General features: G+C 44.0%; 1 protein-coding gene and 1 long non-coding RNA gene across 3 annotated transcripts in view; one reads left to right on the top strand and one right to left on the bottom strand.

Annotated features, from left to right (window-relative positions):
- Positions 1–19,451, bottom strand: part of LOC308653761 — a 40,488-nt gene extending 21,037 nt beyond the window's left edge. For both annotated transcript variants that reach the window (XR_014023108.1, XR_014023109.1), the window contains exon 1: positions 18,618–19,451. This is a non-coding gene — a long non-coding RNA (uncharacterized lncRNA). The remainder of the gene's footprint in view (positions 1–18,617) is intronic.
- Positions 19,452–19,748: 297 nt separating this feature from the next.
- ZSWIM6 (zinc finger SWIM-type containing 6) overlaps positions 19,749–23,314 on the top strand; it is a gene marked incomplete at its 3' end in the record, with an annotated part of 190,587 nt that continues 187,021 nt past the window's right edge. The window contains exon 1 of the mRNA XM_081291106.1: positions 19,749–20,430. Within this exon, the coding sequence (XP_081147232.1) occupies positions 19,776–20,430 (655 nt within the window). The 5' untranslated portion in view covers positions 19,749–19,775. The remainder of the gene's footprint in view (positions 20,431–23,314) is intronic.

The raw sequence follows: 23,314 nt of genomic DNA, 5'->3' as shown, positions 1-23,314 counted from the left end.
GTGAATTAGCCAGATGAACTTTCACCCCAAAGGCCTATTTGCAGAGGAGGGGTCAGTAGAGGAAAGGAGGAAAGAAAATCAAATACACTGAACTTGGCAGTAGCTGTTTAAATTTCAGAAACACAAAGTGAGCATTTGACATTATTTTATGTTTTATTCATGCCAGGCCCTTAAAATTTTTCCTTCTGCAGTGAACATTTAGTTTTTCTCTTCAGTGACCATATATGAGGTTCCAGTGGGGAGGGTGGGTGGCAAACAAAGGAAAGGGATGGGCAAGGTCATGAACCTAGAGAAGTTGTCAGAGTGAAGTTATGCCCCTGCTTCGTTGCCATTGTATAGTGACAGCAGCAAGTTAACTTTACTCAGTGTAGCCCATGGGACATAGATAAGAGCATCCTCAGTGTGACATGAGCTTCTGAAAGGCAAAGCTCACAGATTTTCATCTCTGCATCTCTACCACGGGGCTGACACATTTATGTGCCCAAGTGATATTTGTAGTAAGGACGGATAGATGGATGGATGTGATACACAGTAGATATTTTATTAAGGTTTATGTTAGAGAATGATTGAATGTTTTGAGTGGTGGATGATGAAGAGGAAAGACTTGAAAGATTTCAATTTTTGTGATAGGGAAATAAATTCTGGAAGGGTGAAACTAAAACTAAAATGATAGCACATCACATGTTTGGTTTTGCCATCATTATTATTTTTTTTTCAAACAGTGCTTAGATCTGTTGAATAAGAGGGAGGGTGGAAAAGGGAATAAAATTCTATTACAGCTCATGGAGCCTCTCTCATTGGATCTTGTAAAATGCAAACCTCTCAGGAGTAGACGCATGACTTAAGGATGGTGTTGTCAGGGTTCTCAGAATAAATATTGCCTTTTCCTTCCCAACTGTTGGTACCACACAGGGAAGCTGGCATGTGGCTAAGAGGTTGAGATCTCTTCATTCGCATCTTCTGAGTCAGGCAGCACACGATAGTGAAAAACTTGCTCAGAAAGCACTTGAATATTGCATTCCTCCTCTCTGTATTTATACTGTCCTCTGGCAGCTGAAAGCCTGAGAGCTAGTAAGAGGGGAAGGAGAGTACTGAACTGTCAGAAAGCCGGTGTCCCTCTGCTGTGGTTTGGATCTGGGATGACCCCCTGCAGGTCATATGTTAAAGGCTTAGTCCCCAGCTTGGCAGTATTGGGAGGTGGTGGAGACTTTAAGATGTGGGGTCTAATGGGAGATCTGCTGATCATGGTAGGGGACATTCCCTAGAAGAAGATAGTGGGACCTGAGCCCCCTCTTCTTCCTCTCTTGACTACCTTTTCTTTGCCACCAGCTCCCACCATGCTATGCTGTCATGGCACAAAGCCATGGGGCCACAAAACCATGTTCTGGGACCTCCAAAACCGTGAGCCAGAACAAAACTTTTTACTTTATAAGTTGATGATTTGTCAATAGTGATAGAAAGCTAACTAACTAGAAAGAGGCTCCTAGAGAGATTTGCCCACCGTAATGTAATCACCATTAGCTGAATTTCACCTCTCTTCCTTTCCCATCCAATATCGATGGGGCTTCTCACATCTCAGGAGCAAGGAACGTCAGTATTGTGTTCAGCTCTACGACGTCTGCTTCATTGGCCGCCCCAAATGTCTATATTATGGAAGAACTTCTCAGTTTAGCAGAAACTTTGAAACTGAATAGAAATAATTGTTTTGGGGCAGCAGTGGGAATAAGGGTATGCTATAGAACAAAGGGTGAGACAATTTTTTTTCCTCTTTTGGCCAAGGAATCTGTTCTTAAAGTGAATTGGCTTTTTGCATTTGGCAATTAGCAACCCATATTTTAAGTTAAGGCATTTAAATTCAGGCTATAGAGAGCACATCTATCTCCAGATAGTTCTAAAATAGAGTTGACAAGGCTCATCTGGAATATTAGAGGGCAGGGAACTTCAAAGAAAGCAAGAACATGTGCTATTTTCAGATTTAACTAAGATCTACCTAACTCTTTTATGTGGGTCTGTGGCACAGCAGCAAATGAGGTAGACATGACCCTAGCAGGGTGAGCTAAGAAAGCTGGATTCTTTGAAGGAAATAACTTTCCATGATATCATGATTTTGGGGTCATGCAGGTGCAGCTGGATGGGAACCGTTGGCACCACGGCCCACTGTACTGGGTCCAGATCCCCTGGTGCCCATACTCCTTGGCCCAAGTCACTCTTGCTCATGCTATCAGGATTCTGACTCATAAGTAGCCAGAAGCAGTGGAAAGGAAATGATGTGGCAAAACTGTGTCTGAACACTGGTTAAATGCTGGAAACAGAAAATCCATTTTAAAATATGCCTTCATATTTTACAAAGGCTGTGCAAGATTTGAAAAGTATGTTTAGCATTCCAAGTATTTTCCCTTCTGTGTCTTTGGAGACTGGTTCTGAAAGTGGTGTTTTGTTTATTTAACATTTAATCAAAAGAGATTTGGACCCCACCAGCTCTTGAGCAACAGATTCAGTAGCACTGTCTCTTCGCATTTAGTCTGAAGAGAGAAACTTCAACCATACGGAGGAGAATTTGATGTCTATAATATGTTCTAAAAGATCAGCTGGTCTGACTATACAGGGCTAATAAAAGGAAAAGATTTTCCTGTGCTCAGGTCTTTTATGAATTATAAATAACCATTCACTTTGGAAGATAGCACATCATAAATTTTTTTTTCACAAATATGCACAAATCCATTTTAAGATCCAAAGAAAAAGATGTTCAAAAGTCTCAGATGTACTCATTTTTGATTTCATGGGGAAACATGTTCTTTCACCACATGGATGCTTTTAAGGGGCCTTCAGCTGGGGCTCAGTAATGACACCCCAGTGACTAAATGAGGGATTTCTTTCCTTCTAACATTATTTCTCTGTTATTAAAGGTGGAAAAACCTTCCATAAATAGCATACTATTAGAGTGCTTTAGGGGGTATCCTGGGACTCAAGGTTATGTGTCTGTTCCAGAAATACTGTCTGTAATTATCATTCCTCAGTGGTTCTGAGGATGCAGCCTTGGTGTTTTCATTAATTTCTTGATTCTACAAAGTCTAGACTCAGCGCCTGCTCTGGATATTCAACATTTTACATTAGGAGTTTTTGTTGTTGTTGTTGTTGTTTAAGGCTACATATCTTCCGAACTCTCTTTCCCTTTCTTTCTCTTACAGTCACTGTTTCCTGGCTTCTTTTGTCCACTCACATACTAAAGTATGAAAGACTAAATTTGAAAAGAAAAAGAAATCAGATTGGAGATTCTTCTAATCCCAGCCTTTGTTTTCTCTATAATCTGCAGATATGAATTCTAAGAAAGTGGAGCTTTTGGATCTAACAAACAACTCAAGTGGGTCTCAGGTCTTTATCATGAGTGTTTTCAAATATTCACCAAGTTAAAAGAGTTTTACAGAGTCACCCACATACCCACCACCTAGTTGTAGATTCTACCATTAAAATTTTACAATTCTTGCTTTATCCTATGTGTTATACATATACATCTATACATGCACATACTTGTACATGCCTTCTCCATTAATCTATCTTACATTTCATGTATTTAAAAATAAATTGTAGGGCTGGGGATGTGCTTTAGTCGGTAGAGCATTTGCTTAGTACAGGTAAGGCACTGTGTTTAATCCCCAGCATACATAAAAAACTAATTATAGGCATCAACCAATTTCCACCTAAAAATATCAGTTCAATATTTACTTTTGTCATATAATTTACATATGTTGAAATGTAAAAATTGAGTATACAGTTTCTGAGCTTTGAAAAATCTGTGCTTATGTACGCAAACCCCTACCAAGATCTAGAACGTTTCCATCACCATAGAAAATTCCCTCAAGCCCTTTTCCTGTCGATCCTTGTCTCTATCCCCTTTCCCAAACTCAGATGTGACCACTGTTTTGATTTTTTGTCACGTATCAAATTTTGCTGTTCTAGAATTTTATATTAGTGATCAAATGGTATCAACTCCTTGTGTAAGACTTCTTTCACTCACAATAATGTTTCTGGAATTTGTTCATGTTATTGTAACAGTAGTTCATTGCTTTATACTTCTGAGTAGTATTCTCATGTATGATTCTACCACCATTTGTATATCCATTCTCCTCTTGATGGACACTTGGGCTGTATCTAGATTTTGTCTATTATAAATAAGCGGTTATGAACATTCTTATACAAATCTTTTGATAGATACATGTTTTCTTTTCCCTTGGGATAAAACTTAGTTGTGTCATTGCTGGATTATAGCTGCTGTATGTTTCATTTTTAAAGGAAAGTCGACTCCTTTTCCAAAGTGAATGTTCCCACCAACCATGAGAGTGTTCCAGTTGCTCTACATCCTTGCTGACATTGTTATCAGTCTTTTAATTATAAACCATCCTGGTGGGCATACAGTGATATCTCATTGTGGTTTTGATTTACCTTTTCCTGATGACTAAGGACATTGAACACTTTGTCTTGTGCTTATTTTCCATTCAATTTTTTGTATGTATTAATGAGTAGGAATTCTTTACATATCCTTTCATCTGTCCCTCTGTCAAATTTGTTTTATAATTATTTTTTCCTGGTGCCTGTCTTGCCTATTCATATTTTTAAGGGTCTCTTGGATGAAGGTTTTTAAAATCTTGATAAAGTCTAATTAATCAATTTCTTTTATAGTTATTTCTTTCAGAAATCAAAACAAAGTGTGTGGGTCTTAAGTGATGTTCCCAAAATCTGTTGTAGATGCAAGAAAATTAAAAGCTTTACTGAATGTGCTGTAATAATGATTTTGCCTAAAGAAATATCCGTTCGGGAACAACTGAGGAAATTGATAATTTGTAAAAATGCTCAAGAAATCATAGAAATGAAGCCAACTCTAAACCTATCATTCACTTTAATATAACAAGCCCTCTTCTATGTTGATGGCTGGAAATAGCCATAACTGTCCCCCACCCAAACAACAACAACAACAACAACAAATCAGCCCTCATGCTCATGAATGTGATCAATGGGTTTTTATAAGTTAAGCATATGTTATTGAGAGATGGTATCTTAAAAAGTTTGAATGTGTGGCAGGAATCAATAAAAAATGGACCTTCTTGGAAAAGGTTTAAGAAAATAACTAAAACAAAAGAAAGAAAGGTGTCAGTGATTGGTAGGGCACAATCAAGATTGAAAATGGGAGCAGTCTGTTATGAAGCAGGCAGGTCTTGGTGAAATAGTGGACAGCAGGAGAGATGTAGGGGTCCTTCCTGCTTGTTCTAAGGCTGTGTCTTGGAGCCTTTTCCAAGATTTTACCAACTCAGACCTGTTACCAACTGTTCTGCTTGTCCATGAAGCTATTTGATTTCTCCCTTTGTTTCTTGTTTGAACCAAAGGGGCATTCACTACAAACTTAAACTTTTGAAAACTAAGCTCACATCTTTTCACCCTAACTTCATTGTTGTTTTGACCTACTTTTTCTTAGTCAGTTTCTTGAGGGTGCAAACTCAATGTGATCTTTCCAACTTTTATGTGAACTCCTGAGTAGCTCCCTCTGTGATTCCATCTTTTCCTAGTGATCATTAATGGTCTGCAACTGATTCTTTATTTGTGGGTTATCCCAGGCTGTTTGTTTTCTTCTTCATTTCTGTACTTTTAAAATCATTAGCAGATTTCCCCCTGTATTGGAGATTGTGGTTCAGCCGGGAATAAAAAGGGGTGTGTGTGAAACTTAAATGGTTGAACTTTTGTTTATTTGCAGTTTGAAATTTGTGGTCAAGTTTTTTTTCATTGATCCAGTAAGACTTTTATAAACCAAATGAACATGATGATTCTAATCAAAAGTTATCTTGAAATATGAACAACGGAGAGAGTGAACCAATTCACAAAGCCCTGGAGTGCTAACCCTGGAGAATACTGTGTGGTGACTGGGGGTGTACCTGCCAGGCTGGGTAAGAATGTAGGATGATGACAAATTTCAAAACCTACCAGTCCAGGCCCAATTGTTCCATAGGAACATTATAGGTGAATGGTAAGTTTTCTGTTCTCTTGGATTTGTTCCTGAAGAGAGCAGATGAGGTCAGGATGGGTTCTGAGTTTTGAAATATCAAATTGGACATTAGGATCTCTGAAATAAAGATAGTGGTCCCAAGAATTACTATACACACACGATGGAGGTCATCAAAAGGAAGAAATGAATGGGGTTAAAGTCACAGGGCCATATGATAAGCTATGCCTAACCATGTAAGTGGGTTAAATCACTTCCTAAGATGTTGCCAACAGGGGGCTGGGGATGTGGCTCAAGTGGTAGCGCGCTTGCCTGGCATGCGTGCGGCCCGGGTTCAATCCTCAGTACCACATACCAACAAAGATGTTGTGTCCGCCGAGAACTAAAAAATAAATATTAAAAAAAATTCTCTCTCTCTCTCTCTCTCTCCTCTCTCACTCTCTCTTAAAAAAAAAAAAGATGTTGCCAACAGCACAAGTATTTGCGTTTGCATCTTACGCAACCATAGAATTAGTTGAACAAGCTCTAAATTTCTTCCCCATTGGAATAGTAATTTTTGCTATCAATAGTGACTCCATTGAGGTACTAGAGGATTTAGAGCAAAGTCCAATTGAGATGGGTCTTACTGAAGAACAGTGTGAATAGCATTAAGTGGGTACCCCAATTTGATGGAGAGGACTGTGAGGCTCTCCTTTCTGTGCAGTTCCTAAGTCAGTCCTGTTGCCATCCCTTCTCCAAAATCATTTTATGCCCATGGATATTCTTTATATCATTTATGCCAGTGGAGGTGGGAGGTGAAACTATCCAGCCTTGAAATCTTTTATTCTTTTCTCTCATTTTGAGTTACTTCAAAATGCATATGAAGTAAAATACAGACAGAACACTGAAATTGCATTTCAGAGCTTGAAAATAAGCTCAATCACCTTAGGTCAACTGTGGGGTCCTTTGTGAGCATAAGAGACAGAGTTGGATAGGGGACATGGGCAATAGGGGTTGGGCTGCACAGAAAATGTACATTGGCACATTTTATTTTTTCCTTTTGTCCTTCCTTCTTCCCTCCCTTCCTCCCTTCTTTCCTTCCTTCCTTCCTTCCTTCCTTCCTCCCTCCCTCCCTCCCTTCCTTCCTTCTTTCCTTCCTTCCACTAGTATTCTTTTTTTTTTTTTTAAAGAGAGAGTGAGAGAGGGGGAGAGAGAGAGAGAGAGAATTTTTTTTTAATATTTATTTTTTAGTTCTCGGCGGACACAACATCTTTGTTGGTATGTGGTGCTGAGGTTGGAACCCAGGCCGCACGCATGCCAGACGAGCGTGCTACCGCTTGAGCCACATCCCCAGCCCCTCCACTAGTATTCTTGAATGGCAGCTCCATCTTTCCAGAGCACAGGTCTGAGAGCAGAGCAAGAGGCTTGTCCAGAAAGACTTAAACTTTTCCTGTGACTGAATAAAAACAGACAATAAAAATGCTACAGTTTGGTGATTGTATTGCTAACTGAATGGGGAGTCTGCGCCATACAGAAGCTTGACTCATTTTTCAGGCCAGATAATGCAGTTTGTTTTTGATCTATGACCAGAGTTCAGCAGGAACATCTGGCTTCCTGGCAGTTGTTTTCTGAAGGGAGGGTTCAGTCATCGCTACCATTGAGGACACTCTGATTTTCTTTAGTACCAGAAGGTTTATCTGAGTGTCTGAATATCTACGACTAGATCCAAATTTCCCTTCAAGCTGATATTTGTCTTTCATTTGTTTCCTAATGAGCATGCAGGTTTTAGCCCAAGAGTGCACTGCCAGAGGCATAATGCCTCCCCAGTGGTGAACCCAGTTGTCATCATTTTAAAATGAATACATGGGACTGTTCTGTGATTTTCAACTTTGCTTTGTGGGACGAGGTCTGTGCATGTCTAGTTGACAATACATGTGTGCCTCTCTCACTTCCTGTTTTTAAGGAATGAGCTTAATTTATTTGAAAGGGTGGAATATTTTAAATTACAATTCAGCAGTTTTACTAAGGAAGGCTGTGAAACACAATGAGCAAGGAGTTTTACTTCCTCCTTACAATTGCTACTCCTCTGTTTTGAAATCTTGATATCCTCCAATCAGTGGGAATGACTTTAACTTATGCTGTAACGCTTTGAATAGCAACCAGGCCATGGCTGGAGCTGTGGAGGGGCATGGGATTCCTGCACACTATAATTCCATTTTTCCAGACGCCTTATTAGTACACGGAATGCGTCTGCCTGTGCTTGATATTGTTCTATCTTGTTAAGTCCCCCCTCCCCCAGGCACAGCATTTGGATTGGTTAAGGAATACAGTTGCTTAGCCAATCAAGTGAAACCTTTCTCCTGCAACCCTAGCAACACCTGACAATGGTCATTGATAAATGTTAAGAGAAAACTCCTGACAGATCCAACCAGCCCTTGGAAATGGCCCCTGTCAAGGGCAGACAGGGTTAGTCCTACCTATAGAGCATCCTGTGTGGCTGGAGGAGTTAGTGGTTTGTATAAGACCTGCAAAAACAGGATTTAGATGTGGATGCAAGGTTTGAGTCCCGTGCCCTACCTTAATCTGCTGCCACTGTGGTGAACCCGACTTTTGTTGGTCAAAGCCTGGGCTGTCATGGAAGAGGGCGGTGTGTTCATTGGCTTCTGTGCCAACCAAACTTCCACGCCCACCAGAATATTTTCAGTGGTTGGAGACAGAATTCACATAAGACCTTGGCTTTAGGGTCACACTTTTGTCACTGATGCTAATTTGTTCCTCAGGTCATGGCAAGATGAGCACCTTCCAAGGGTGGTAATATACTTGGTAATATCCCCAGTGGTACCTTTCTCAGCCTTCAGACTATACACCTTTCACCTCCAGCTTCATTGTGAACCCTGATGGGTACAGTTGGCTGGCCTGTCTCTGCCAAGGGAAAACTGGGGTGCTCCTCTCAGGGTGCTGCTAGACCTAAATGAGCTCTCGCCCCTCTCTGGGAGGTTTGGTGACCGAGGGATCTGAAGACAGACCTGGTAGAGAGTGGGGTGCGGCAGCGAGTGGAGAATAAGAAAGGGGATCTGCCAAGAACATGCACAGACAGTTCATAGGCAAACACATGTTCATACAAAAGACATAATAGCTGTGTGTATAGGACACCCTCTTGAAGTCCCCTTACATGATCATTCCGGGAGTCTAGCCACCTTGAAGGCATATTTCAAACCCTGGAGGAGTAATCCATTGTGCAGTGATTAGCTGTTAATGAAGCTGAAAATACCTAAATCATCCAACAAGTAATCTGAATTAATTTTTTATGATTACCACCATTAGACAAGCCAGTGTCACGACCAAAGAAAGACCTGGGGATATAGACACAGATGTTCACGCACAGAGGTAAAATGCACACACACAGCCTCACACACAGTCAAACCTAGGCAAGAGAAACAAAGTGGTTGTGGGTGTTGTGGGTGGAGAAAGAGACCGTTATGGAGAGCCTATTAATTGAAGAGTGAAATCCAGGGTAGAATTAGTGAAGCCCCTTCAGTGTTAATTTCACCACACAGAGGTCCCTCTTTCCTTTAGCACTGCCCTCTATCTAGGGCCTGTCCTGACTTTAATATTCCACAGAGGGTTGGCACTCAGTTGTTTCAGGAATCTGTTGGGAACATAAAATGTTAATGACTTCAGTTTTAGTCCTTCCTAGGGATATTGACATTTTTTCAAAGACTAACAAAGGTGCCAAAGAACCAAAACTCTAATGGTTGAATTGTAAATTGAAGGATATCTTTAGTCTGGAGACTGCCTTGCTCAAATGTACTTTTTAGGTAGAGGCCTCCTCTGGGTATTCCTCAGGCAAGAATCAGAGGCAAGAAAAAGGAGCTGGGGGTGGGGGATTGCTGTGGAAAGCAATTCATCAGGTTGATGCTCAACAGGAAGGTCTATACTTAAACAGAGAGGGAGAGACCAGCAGGCCGAATTTCCACACAGAAGCAAATGAATAGTTGGTTTTAGAATCTCTTATATCTGTCCTTCAGAGAACTTTCCAATTTTCTGGTGATACAAGGTGTGGACTCTTATAATACAGTATCATTTAACCAACTAAAACCAAGTCTTACATATGCATATACATGCATGGAGGTTCTAGGTTCAAAGTCAGAAAGAAACAAATTCATTCTAACAGGATGTAAAATTGTGGACATTTGCCTACTAAGGAGACAAACTATTTTCCTTTTCCAGATTTTTCAAGAATTTTTATTACTACTGGTTAAGGGTTCTGTGGATATGAGCAATTATTAACCAATAAGACTTCAGAACAACAAAAACAAAAAGCAACATCGAATGTTTATTTCTTGCTCTGAAAATTAAGATACTTTATCCACCTGTGACATAGGGACAGAAAAAAATAAAATTGACACTATATATAGTATGGTTCTTTGTAACCCGTTTCCAGGGTGTCAGGAAGAGTTCTGTGAAATGTCTGAAGTGTTGTGCTGGTGCCTGGAGGGAAAAGGGAAAGATCTCACTTAGAGCTCCTAGTTCATGCTCCACAACTTGAACCTCATTTAAGGATAAACCAGAGAGCCCTCATTTGGGAGAGCATGTTTATCCTCAATGTAGCAGTTTGGAGGTGGAGACTGTCCTGGCAGAACAATGCCTGGCACATCAGAAGCACAAAAATAAATATTTGTTGATGACCCAGAAGAACTGCCTCCTAATCAACATTCTCTCAATGCACAAATTACTATTGATGGTGGAAAACACTAGAACCCTCATAAAGTGGATTTCTCTCCTCTCCCAATCTCTGAGATTATTGTTTCCTTCTTCCATAGTAATGGGGAGACTCAAAATTGCCAAAATTTGAGAGACACTTGAGATGAAAGCCAGGGAAAAAAAAATTAACAAAAGACAAATGCTACAGGCAGCATGTGTGACAGTGTGGTAAAGTTTTTGACATTTGTTTGGGAAGATTTCCTTCTTATTTCTTTGCTTGAAATAATGCAATGATTTCCAGAACACAGCAGTAATAGCTTCACATCATGCTGCTGAATGTTCATAGAGTAGAATTTATTCGTTTCTTGAAAGGAAAGACCCACGTGCTTTGTAAGCTGTTGGCAATTGCTCTCCTGGAATACCTTGATGTTGACCATAATAAGGAGGCCAGTCTGCCCAAAGTGCCTCCGCTCCCTTCATGGAGTGAACAAATCTTTATTGAGCACCTACTATTTTCCAGGTAATCTGTCCTATGTATGACTAAATGAAAAATGACAACTTGGACAAGAGCTCCCAGGAGAAGTAAGTAAGCTAACTACTCGAGTGTGTAATAGGCAGAGCTGACCTGGCAGGGCGGTCCAGTTTTCCTAAGGAAGTGTGATGAAGCTGAGTAGGAGGAAACCTGGCAGTGGCTGCAGGGCCTGGGGAAGAGAACATCCAGACAGGGTACTCTTGGGCAAAAGCCCTTTGGAGCAAATGAGTGTTCAAGGAACTGAAAGCTGGCCTGAGCAGTCTGCCTTGGCAAAGCCCCAGATGAGGGGGATGAACTTGGGACAAGGCTAGCTGGAGAGGTGGGCAGGGCCAGGTCATTGGAATGCACAGCCTTGCCTCTTGTGGGGCAGGTTGTGAAGGATCTGATCTCCAGCCCTCTTTCCAGGGGGAGCTCATGCTGTAATAGGAATGCAGGGCAGACAGTTCTCCCAAGCGACCTAGCACTGGCAGCTTTTGGTTCATTTGAAATCTGTCAGAACATTGCCATAGATTCCAGAAGTGACCCACCAAGTTCCAAAGGTTGAGATTTCATGAAATACTTTAAATCTAAATCATATTCACTAGATATTATTTTGTGCATGATGATTTGGTAGACACCCCAGTCACATGGATTTCAATAATCATCATGTATTAACCCTCTGAAGCCACAGTTTAGCCATTTAATAATCTCCCTGTTATCTGAGACCCATTTGGGATCCAGGAAGTCTGCAAGAAGGAAAAATAAAGGTGTGACAAAGATGACGCATATTTCAACCAGAGGGAAGATTCTCATTTAAGAATTTAGTTTATTTTTATTTATACGTACTTCTCAGTTTGTTTGCATTCTGAGACCATAGTAGAGGGGAAGTAATAATCCAGAAAGAGAAGAAGAATGCTATGAGTGATTGTATGACCCTAAGTAAAAGCAACAAGGCACACTGTAAAGGAGAAGACCCCCTCCAAAAACAAACAAACAAACAAAAAACCTAGAAAAGTAGGACATAAAAACATTTTTTTTTTTAAAGGAAAGGAGTGGGTAAGTCAGCAGATGTCTGTAATTCTAGCAACTTGGGAGTTTGAGATAGGAGGATCACAAGTTTGAGGCCAGCTTCAGCAACTTAGCAAGACCTTGTCTCAAAAAAAAAAAAAAAAAAAATTAAAAGTACTGGGGATGTGGCTCAGTGGTTAAGCACCCCTAGGGTCAATTCCCAGTAAACCGCCCCCACCATTTAAAAAAGAAAAAAATAAAAGGAATAAAATAGAAGAAAGGAGGAAGAAAGAAAGAAAGGGAGGGAGAAAACTGAGCTTTTAGTTATGGACAACCTTATATACCTTGGTATATCTTAAGGACATCATCGTATTTTTACTAACTCCTTGTGATATATTTAAGAAGTCCAAGAAGTATGTACTGTTTTAGAGACATTTCTAGTATACAGGGTTAAGCTTTATAAAACAGTTTGGTGCTAAAAACTGATTTGGTAGATCAGCTTTTTGGGAACCTAATGGTTCTCAGGAAGGTTCTGCATAGTGCTGGTTTTGCTGTAGTCTGGTTCTGTGGAGGTGTTAGTTAATGTAGACTTCACATAGGAAAAATGTCTGATACACCAGCTTTTGCTGAAACCTCTTCATTTTCACAAGTTATCTAATTCTGGGTTTGAACAAAGTCATTGGAAGTGACACTTTTCACATCTGAATTGTCATGATGCTATTCTTGACAGGGAGTGAGTTCTTGAATATTTAAAAATATTGTAGGTGATAACATGACCTTAATAATTCCATTTTAAAGTTTGACTTTCATATTTTTAACTTTAATTTTCATGTTTGTGTCTTAAATGCAAATACTCCATCTAGGCATAAGGTGTCCCCTAAAGTTATTGGATTGTCAAAATTCTACATCTTTACTTTCTCCAAACAGGAATGAGAATGAATGAAATGTTGTTTGAGCACTTTGGAAAATGCTCATGCCATATGCTTGTGAAATGATTTTGGAATGACATTATTTTCACAAATGTATCCTTTATACATGTCAGAGTATCTTGTTCTCTAGAGAATATGTTCCTACTGTAGTATTTAATGGTTGTTGTTGTTTTGTGGTACCAATGAATGAACCCAGGGGCAATCTACCATTTAGTTACATCCCCAACTCTTTTTATTTTTAGTTTGAGACACAGTCTTGATGAATAACCCAGGCTGGCCTTGAACTTTGGATTCTCTTGCTCAACCTCCTGAGTAGATGGGATTATAGGTGTTCCCCCATAGTGCCTGGCTAGTATCTAAGATTTTAAATGTGTTTTTCTTGTACCATAATCACATATCAGAGATGAAAAAGAGTCAACTGGTAAACTGATACAATTTTAAGAAATTGTTAATTTTCTAAATTATGATTCTTCTATACCACTTTTTAGTGTTTAAATGGTAGTATTTTTTCCTAGTTGATGCAGGTAAAAGTAAATATCATCTATCATCACTGTATCTGATTAAATAATGATCTTCTATCTTGTGATTTTTTTTTTTTGTACAGGGGATTGAATTCAGGGGCACTCGACCACTGAGCTACATCCCCAGCCCTATTTTGTATTTTATTTAGAGACAGGGTCTCACTGAGTTGCTTACTGCCTTGCTGTCGCTGAGGCTGGCTTTAAACTTAAGAGCAATCCTCCTGCCTCAGCTTCCGGAGCTGCTGGGATTACAGGTGTGTGCCACCGTGCCCAGCAATCTTGTGATAATCTTAACAAAATACTTAGTAAAAAGTTAGTTATTAAAAATGGAACAGACTAAAAGCTATAATTAAGTGTGAATTTCTATTTCTTTTGGCTACCATTTAGTTTTAAGCCTGTTTTGAGACTTGAAAATCATTTCTGTTCTGAGTAGTTTTTATTTCCTAAGATCTTTACCATTGCACTTTGGACTGAATGGTAGAATGAAGAGAATGGTCTGTTTTTACAACATTGAAATTGTACAAAGATTCTATTTACATAAAATGTTTTTTAAAAGTTAACAAGAGTAGATTACCTAATATTTAATGAAAGCAAATAGTACATATTACCTTTAGAAGGTAGAATTATTGTCCAAATCATAAAATACGAAGCAGTTTAATTTGTAAGTAAATTGCCAATCTGATTTTTTGGTATGTGTTGAGAGGTAATAATTTATTTTTTAAAACTTTAAAGGTTTCTACCTTAACAGAATACACTTTTTAAAGAAGTAGGATGGAAAAGATCTGTTGGTTATCAGTGATTGAATATATTTACTTATAATTATAGCAAATTTTGAAAGAGTACATCTTAAGGAATGAACTGGTGACAATGTGGTATGAGATAGATGTTTTCCAAAGTTATCTCTTAGGAAGAACTATCCAGGGTATGGGTTAATGCCATCCCACACCTGCTGATAAGAATATCCAGGAAATCAGTAAAAGAAATCTATATTTTTAACAAGTGCTCAAGATGGTTCTGATGATCTGGCAAGTTTGGGAGACACTGGATAATGAAAAGAGTTCTTCTGGCTTTGGAATCAGACAAACTCAATTTGAATTCCCTGATTGATTAGGAGTCAAATAACTTTTAGCAAATTTCTCAGTCTCAGTTTCTTCATTTGCTTCTTGTATAGGGAGGGCTGGGGCATCAACATGAGTTCTTGTTTGTAAAGGACCTAGTTCTCTAAAAATATTAATAGTGAAGTGGCTTGATTCTGTAGCATCAATTTTTCTCCTCTTAAAAAAAATAGAGCAAGTTTCAAACTGACTTGTTTTGGGTTGATTATTCCTTGCCAACTTTATTTATTTATTTTGCCCAAGAAAGCTTTTGGTAAAAAAGACTGGCAAGGAAAATCTTTTGACACTTTCCCTATTTAAGGACATTTTTCATGGATGAAGTGTCATTGCTAATATCTCTTTCTTTATCCCTTTTAGCCACACAGAATGGAATTCTCTGTCATACTACTGGATGGGAGACTACTGCCTGGTTCATAGCCTAACTATACTGTTTTCGGCTTTTATTCCCTCCAAACGATCGAATTATATTCTATGGAATATAATTAGCTCTGGTTATAATATCAAAAACATATTTCACTATAAAAACAGTATGCAAATGTACATAACTTTATGTCCCTCTTTAAATGACTTTGAAGTTCTTTAGACCTAATCCAATTTTCATGTGTTGGAACCTTCCTACTAATGGCAAATTATTGTCTTAATTAGCTGAGATGACTAGCAATAATGAGGCAATGCCCTGTTTTATTTCTGCAGCTTCCTCCTAAGCATTGAGGATTATGACATTTTGGCAATCAAAGGGTAGCTTTAATGTGAAGAAGACTCATGTGGGGAGCTTTGCAACAGGTGTTACTTTTTGGTCTCTAGCTCCAAAGTTACATGCGTTATGCTTGGGGTACCTGAGGGGTCTCTGAAAAACACCACTTCAGGAATTTGATAAACTGTCATTGAATTTAATTCAAAATTTTCATTTTTAAGTTAATGGAGCCATGATGGATCTCTGGCTAGGACTCCACTGCTCTTTTTAAATAAATTCCTTTGCCATTCATCTATCCATCTAGCTATGCATTTAATTGCACTGGGGCAGGTACTGGATATAGTGTCTGGGTGGAGGTGGAGAGTTCTCTCTTCCTTATGTTCATCAGTTTAACTCCTGGGAGTACTATTTATGAAGCCTTTGGGGAGCCTAGCTCTTGACCATACTAACTGATGTGGTGTGGTGTGATGTGATATGATGAGTCATTGCATATGGGAAGCTGTACACTTTCTGTACTTGATTTCCTACCATTGCCTAATGGGAAACATTGGAGAGGGCTCTACCCTTGATTTGGTCCCTGGGGTAGAAGCCTGCTGGAAAAGGGCAATTATAAGTAATTTAGTAATTATTTTTATGAACACCAGGAAAAAATGCTGTAAATCTCTACAAATGAGGGTGGCACAAGCATCAGCCAAGGATGACATACCACCACTTGCTCATGGGTGTAGCTAACTTCTGGGGAGGCATAAGCCTTGTGGTACTGTGCTGGGCACTCAGAGACTACAGAGATGGAGGAGGCATGATTCAGAACCTCACAGAATTTCTAGCTAGGAAAGGGAGAGAAGACAATGGCTTAGACAGTTATGTACATAACTGTGATGCTAGGCAGAACTGTATGAATGTCACAAGGAAGATCCAAAGTGTTAGAAGGACTCACGGAGAGCGAGAGATCACACACCCAGGTGTATTTGAGCAAATCCTTGAAGGAAGGGTAGGAATTTGACAAGTTGCCAGGGAAGAGAGATATTTCAGGCCACAGGAATGTCTTGAGCAAATGTGTGGACAAATCCTGTTGGAACACATCTGAATTTCTGTTAGGGAAAGGGAGAAGTTCTTTTGGGTTTTAGTGAGAGACAAGGCTGGAAAGTTGGGTTTGATCAATATCAGATCTGAGTTTGAATTTTTTCCAGTAGGCAGCAGAGAATCATTTAAAAGGGACTTGAGCAGGAGGGTGACACCATCAGAAATGTACTTTAGGAAGCACAGCAGCTGGGTGGAGGAGGATTTGGAGGAGGAAGGGCTATACAGACATGCCAGTGAGGAGGCTCTTGCAGAGTGAAGAGGAGGAATAATTGACTGTGAGCAGCAAGAAGGGCTGGGATAGACAACACAGCAAGTAAAACTGTGGGAGTTGCAGGCAAGAGGCAAAGTCAAAGAGGAAAACAGCTTGGGGGGGGGCCCTAGGAACAGGCGACAGCAGCAATAAAAATTCAGGGGACAGAGGGAATACAGACTCTGGAGAAAAGCAGTACTTTGGATTTGAGGTGCCCATGGGCATCCTGAGGTGATGGAAAAGTGAGGTGGCCACTGGGAAGAGATAAACAAGTAGCTTTGGAAATAGTTGTTTTTTTTTTTTTTTTTTGATAGAGTGGATGCTGGAAATTCTCCAAGTGATGGGTCACCAAAAATAGAGAAGACCATGTTAAACTATAGGGCAGGGTGTACATTAAACAATTTGGAGGAAGAGAAACTAAAAAAGATGGAAGACAAGTAGGAGACTAACAAATGACAGCATAGCCTTAGGGAAGCCCAGGGATGAGGTGGCAGTTTAAGAGGGAGTTAGTGGTCACAGCATCAGAGACTGAAGGGGGTAAACTAGTTCAGATGGAGCTGATGGCCCTGGACTTGTCTTTGAATTACAGTTAAATTAAGTTCTTCCAGAGAAAGGTCATGCCTTAAATCCAGTTCTCTTTGGTTCACTACAATATTAAAATCTCTAAAGGTCAGGTATCTTTTAAGGTGTCTATTTTCCTGTTCAATGTGAATTAATTTCTTCCCCTAACACCCCATATAACCCTGAATGTGTCACTTAACCTGTCTGGGGGCACAGGTTTTGTCATCTTTAACTTTCCAGTTCAGTGAGTCTGTGTATACACGTGTGAAAATCTACACATTACACAAGCCTAAATCGGATCATTACTGTTTCTGAGTGCAAAGTGGAGCTCAAATTCTGTTATGCCTTTCAACTTATTTTCTTCAATCACCTGTCTTAAAATATATTTTTTAAAAAATTATTTTTATTTTTAAAGAGGTTTAGAAAAGAAATAACTGGAGGAAAGATATTTCACCTTCTATCTACCCATAAAGATCTTCCAGTTTTCTGCCCAGGCCTTTTCCTTGGCATTGAGGAGATGCCCAGAAAAATACTAGACAGATATACAAAAACATAATGTCACCAAAAATTTCCTAACAAGTAAGCAGCTATGGAAAGTCCGCCAGCGTTCGGTCCCCAGTGACCTGCAGGAGCCTGGGGCTCATGGAGGCCCGACTTTGAGCTCAAGGTCTCCACCGCCTGGGCCCTGAGTGGGCGGTTTTCTTTAAAACGCGACGCGCTCTTTCCTTTTAAATCCAGGCTAAAAGGCAGGCGGTGGGTAGCAGTGGATAACCTTAAAAGATGAGAAAGTGTCAAAGGAGATACCATTTATCTTCAACAATAGGACAGTATCTATAACACTGTTTACAGTAAAAACAGTAGGTGGGGCAGAATAAGGGTGTCTAACGTGGTAGTTAAGTCTGCGCTTGGACGTGACCTGACCAAGCTCTGTGGAGTGCGAAGAACAATGTCCGCAGGGTTCTCGGTTCAGACCTGGACTCGCTCCTCTGTCTCCGCCCGCGCCCTCACACCAGCGACCAGCGTGCGCTCCCTGTCTCGCCAGCTCTCCCTCGCTGCCTAGCCCCCGGAAAACAGGCCTTTCTGGCGCCGCCAGGGTCGCAAGGAAAGCGGTACGTGTCCCGAGCTCCGGGACTCCAGAGTCCGAGCCCGGCCGCAGACCCAAGTGCGCACCGAGCGCGCTCGCTGCCGCTGTCCACCACCCGTCTGCAGCCGGCTGGGCCGTGTGAGCGCGCGCCCGTGGGGTTTGCGCCCGCCCCGTGGCGTGTGTACTCACAAAGGTGTGTTTGCTAAATCCACTGCCCGGTGAACACTCCACCCGACCTGCAGAACCCAGGGTCTGGAGCGGATCTCGGCGGCGCGGCTACGGGCATCTCAAGCTCCCCGGCTCCACCCGTCTCCGGCCTCCTAGCCCGAAGGGATCGAGGAAGTGAAAGGGAGAAGCAGCCGCGGCTAGCTCGGGACGCGCGTCGCGGTGCTGCGGGGCAGGTTCCAAGAGCTCTGCTCCTTTTCGGGCACTCGGCCGGCTCGGTTCCCAGACCGGCCGCCGGGACAGAGCGGACGCGGGGCTCAGGGCTGGGTGCGGTGCAGCTACGCGGGCGCTCTCTTTTCCCACCGGGTCTACAAAAGTGAAGTGGAAACAACCGCCGTGCACAGCCCTCCTCCCCCTTCCCCCGAGCTGCAGCCTCGGCTGGGGGTGGGGGGAGTTCCCCGGACTGGCTGGAAGGGAAGCGGGCAGCCAGGCTGCCTCGGCCGCGCCTCCTCCGCCTTCCTCTCCACCCGCGTCCCCCGGACTCCGTGCCGCATTTCTTTGTTTTGAAAGCGCCTCCTCCGCCCAGAGGCTTTTCCCCCGGCGGGCAGGCTGACGGGGGGTGGGGCATCGGACGGCGGGCCCCGCCCCCATAAGCCCCCGAACACTCCTCTCTGCACACCCCCTGGCTCCCCTCCCTCCCTGCTACGACCCAAATGGCTCTTCTTCACTTGTCGGACATCAAAGAGACGTAAAGAACTGGAGGGGTAAGTTGGGTAGGCAGGGGGCACAGAGACTCACCCACTTTGGGCAAGACCCAGAGATCCGCCCCCTCCCGCGGGAACCCCGCCTGAGTCCCGCCCCCCGCGTCACGGCAGCCTGACATTCTCACAACCCAGCCGGCACCCAACCCGGCCGCCCCCGCCGCCCCCGTGTCCGCCGAGTGCTCTATTTATGTTTCAGTCCAGCGATTTGCATAGGCCCCGCCCCCAGTCCGAGGTTCTCCCTATCGGAGCTCCGCCTCAGCCTCTGCGTCACGGAGAAGGCCACACCTCTCGTGCCCGTACAAGGAGCGGCGGGCCCTACATGGCAGCGTGGCGTCGCCACGGCGTTTGCGTGTCGCGCTTCCTTGTGCCGTTTATAGGGTCCCGGCACTTCCGCTGTCGGGTTAGAAGCGGCGCGGTCATGGCGGAGCGCGGACAGCAGCCTCCTCCCGCGAAACGGCTCTGCTGCCGGCCGGGCGGCGGCGGCGGCGGCGGCGGGGGCAGTAGCGGCGGCGGCGGCGCGGGTAGCGGCTACAGCTCTGCCTGTCGGCCGGGCCCGCGGGCGGGCGGAGCGGCTGCGGCGGCGTGCGGGGGCGGCGCGGCGCTGCTGCCGCCGGGCAAGACCCAGAGCCCCGAGTCGCTGCTGGACATCGCAGCGCGCAGGGTGGCGGAGAAGTGGCCGTTCCAGCGCGTGGAAGAGCGCTTCGAGCGCATCCCGGAGCCGGTGCAACGCCGCATAGTCTACTGGTCCTTTCCCCGCAGCGAGCGGGAGATCTGCATGTACTCGTCCTTCAACACCGGTGGCGGCGCCGCGGGCGGCCCCGGCGACGACAGCGGCGGCCCCGGCGGCGCGGGCGGCGGCACTGGCGGCGGCGGCTCCTCGTCCTCGCCGGCCGCCACCTCGGCCGCCGCCGCCGCCGCCGCTGCCGCCGCCGCCGCCGCCGCCGCCGCGGGGGCCGGGGCCCCGTCGGTGGGGGCCGCCGGGGCGGCGGACGGCGGCGACGAAACGCGGTTGCCCTTCCGCAGGGGCATCGCGTTGCTGGAGAACGGCTGCGTAGACAACGTCCTGCAAGTCGGTGAGTCACGGGGCAGCTGCGGGCCGTCTGTCCGTCCGTCAGTCCCTCTGGGAGGCCGCCCGTTCCTCCTTCGCGGGCATCCCCGCAGCCCGGCGCGCGCTCGCACCCCCGCCCCGTGTCCTCACTGGCTCGGACAGTCCATGCGAACAGAGCGCCCATTTCCTCTCTCCGTCCCCGCCCCCGTCTTGGTCTCCCCGGACGGGCCAGTGCGAGTGGAAATGAATCAGCAGGACGCGCCCCTCCGCAGGGTCGGCGGGGTGGGTGTAGGCGTCCCCCCGGCTCTTGGCGCTCTCCCTGCCCTCCTCGGGGCGTACATCCTGGAGGGCTGCTCGCCCGTCTTGCTGGGCGGACGTGGACAAAGGCGCGGGCGGACGGTCGGGCTCGGGCTCCGGTGTGTGAAGGGGCCGTGCGGGGCGGGGGAGGGGGCGCGGGCCGCACAGACAATGCCGGCCCGGCCGAGCCGGGGCCGGGCCGCTCTGCACTCTCCCCCCCTCTCCTCTGGTCTGTCTTTCGCTCTTCTTTCTTCCTTTTCCTCCTCCTTCCCATCGCGATTTGAGGGGAGGGGAATGCATATTAACGCTGCTTGGTGGCCGCTGCGCTCAGGGCTCCGACGGGCGGGCAGCCGCGACCCTCCGGGGTCGCTGCTGCGTCTGGCGCAGGCGAGGTCCGCCGGCCGTCCCGCTTTGAGTGTCCTGCGTTCCCCGAGCCTCCCCTGTCCCCGAGTAGCGAGGTAGGGAGGCGGCGGCAGGTTGGACCCTCTACAGAGGAACCTCGGTCTCCGAGGACGCTCGCGAATTTAAGGGCGCGGGCCCCAGAGGGAGCAGCTCGCGCTTCCCTTTTCTGTGGGGCGGCTCGGGAGCCTCGCCGCCTGAGCTTGGTCCGCGCTGGGGTCAGGTCGTGGTGCTTCGGCGAGCCGCCAGGAGCACCTCTGGACTGCCATTTGAAGTCGGATTGCAGGAGCGCAGGCAACGGGCTCTGCGGCCGCTCCCGCGTCCCCTTGGCGCGGCTGCTGGGCACGACCCAGCAGTTTGTTCCCGTTTGTAGGTTTATTTGTGCCCTTTTCAATTTTCTGTCAGTCTCCGAAAAGGGGAAACCAAACAAAAGAGTCTCTTTATTTCTTTTCAGGGCTTGCAAAGTAGAAGATATTTGACAAAGGCAAGAGAAGGACTTGTGATTTAAAGCAGCACAGCCCTCTTTTCTCTGACAGACCATGAGAGTTTTCTCAAATACCGAGTTTAAAAGCGTCCCCTGGCCTTCCACCTCCGGAATGTCCCCCCCCCCCCATTCTGTCCAGATATCTTGCCAGCCATAACGATGGGAGTGTTTGAACTGCATCAAAATGAACAATGCTATAGTGAAACTCCTCTCTCTGCATATTTTCTCCAAATTACAAATTGCATTTTTTCCAATTCTTTACCATGTTGAAATTGTAGTGAACACCATACAAAACGGATGTGGATAGCTTTCGGAAGCATCTCTGGTTTCTCACTTAGTCTTTTCTCTCTGTAATCCATTCTTTTTAGCCGCCTCCTTTGGGGGAGTGGGGTGTGGGTCTGGATAGTGGCCCCAAGAGAGAATTAAGATTTGTTTTAATCCGGTCTGGTTAATTTGAATTCTAATGCAATCTTCAAACGTGATTTTCTGCATGGTCATTTATTTCCAAAGGCAGCCCCCAGTGTTGTCCTTTTCTATGCTCAGCACCCTTTCCTTCTGTTTAGAGGGGCTAGCTTTTGAGGCTATCCATCCTTTTTGCCTCCCTCCTCCTTTTTAACATCTAATTAGCATTCTTCAAAGTTATATCATTTTTCTTTTCTGCTGGTTTGAAATGGATTGAAACACATCTATAGTTTCTCAGTATATAACAAACTAGAGTGTAAATTTTTATGGCTTGGCTGGCAACGTTGAGGTTTTTCTTTCTTTCTTTTTCTTTTTTCTTTCTCTGTGCTTGACTCTGCTTGCAAGCAATGAGGAATGACAGGAGAGCACATAGGGAGGGTTTCTTGGCTGATTGCATTTAAGCCAGGAATTCACTGTGAAAATAAAGCCAAGGGGCGATAAATAAAAGATGCAATCTTCTCTAGGAGACAGACACACAGCGTGGGCTTTGCCTGCTTTCATCAGTGGAAGAGGCCTGGGTGAGTAGTTGTAAAAGAAAGTAGTAACTTTTTGAATAGTTCCCAAAGGGGAAGGAAGCCACTGAATGGAATTGGCAGTCCTTGGATGTGAAGTGTTATGATGCTTCTAGGGTAGTTTCAAGAGTTGACCACCACTTTGGAAACCCATACATGCTAAACAAGTACTGTCCAAATTGTGGAAGATACTCTTTTTCCCCTCTGAGTTGTGTCAATTGCCTTAACTTCCAAGTTCTATTATTTGTGCCAGTCAGTAAAGAGGTGGAAGACTGAAAATGGCCTGATACCTGAAACTGTGAGATAGAAAACTTAAGGTTTGTTTCCCCCCCTTGAGAGAGGGTGTCTAGATTAAGTATCTGATTAGCTTTAAGGGATAGTTTGAATTGTTATACTAACTCAAGAGACTTATTTTATAATTGTGTTTTGAAGTAGAACTTTTTGTTGTTGTTGTTTCAGAACCTGAGATAGGAAAGAACAGAATACTGTGTAGATAGCACCACCATAAGCATTTTCTGCTATTGCAAAACTGCAAGTTTGTTCATACAGGAAGTATTCCTTGACTTATAGAGATGACTAAATTACAGCTACACTAGGAAAGATCTAGTTGTCGGGTTTTATTTTACATTCATGCTGTTGAAGTTTAAGGATTGAACAGAGAGTTGGGCTTGCTAGAAATTAAGCCTGCTTGGTAGTTATTTTGCAACTTGTAGATTTCAAGAAGAAACTTAAAAGTAATAAACTAAATTTTTGAT

This window comes from Spermophilus citellus, assembly GCF_964194105.1.
Source record: "Spermophilus citellus genome assembly, chromosome: 1".
Classification (NCBI taxonomy): Eukaryota; Metazoa; Chordata; class Mammalia; order Rodentia; family Sciuridae; genus Spermophilus; species Spermophilus citellus.
The sequence above is the reverse complement of the archived record's forward strand: the minus strand, read 5'-3'. Positions and strand labels throughout refer to the sequence as shown.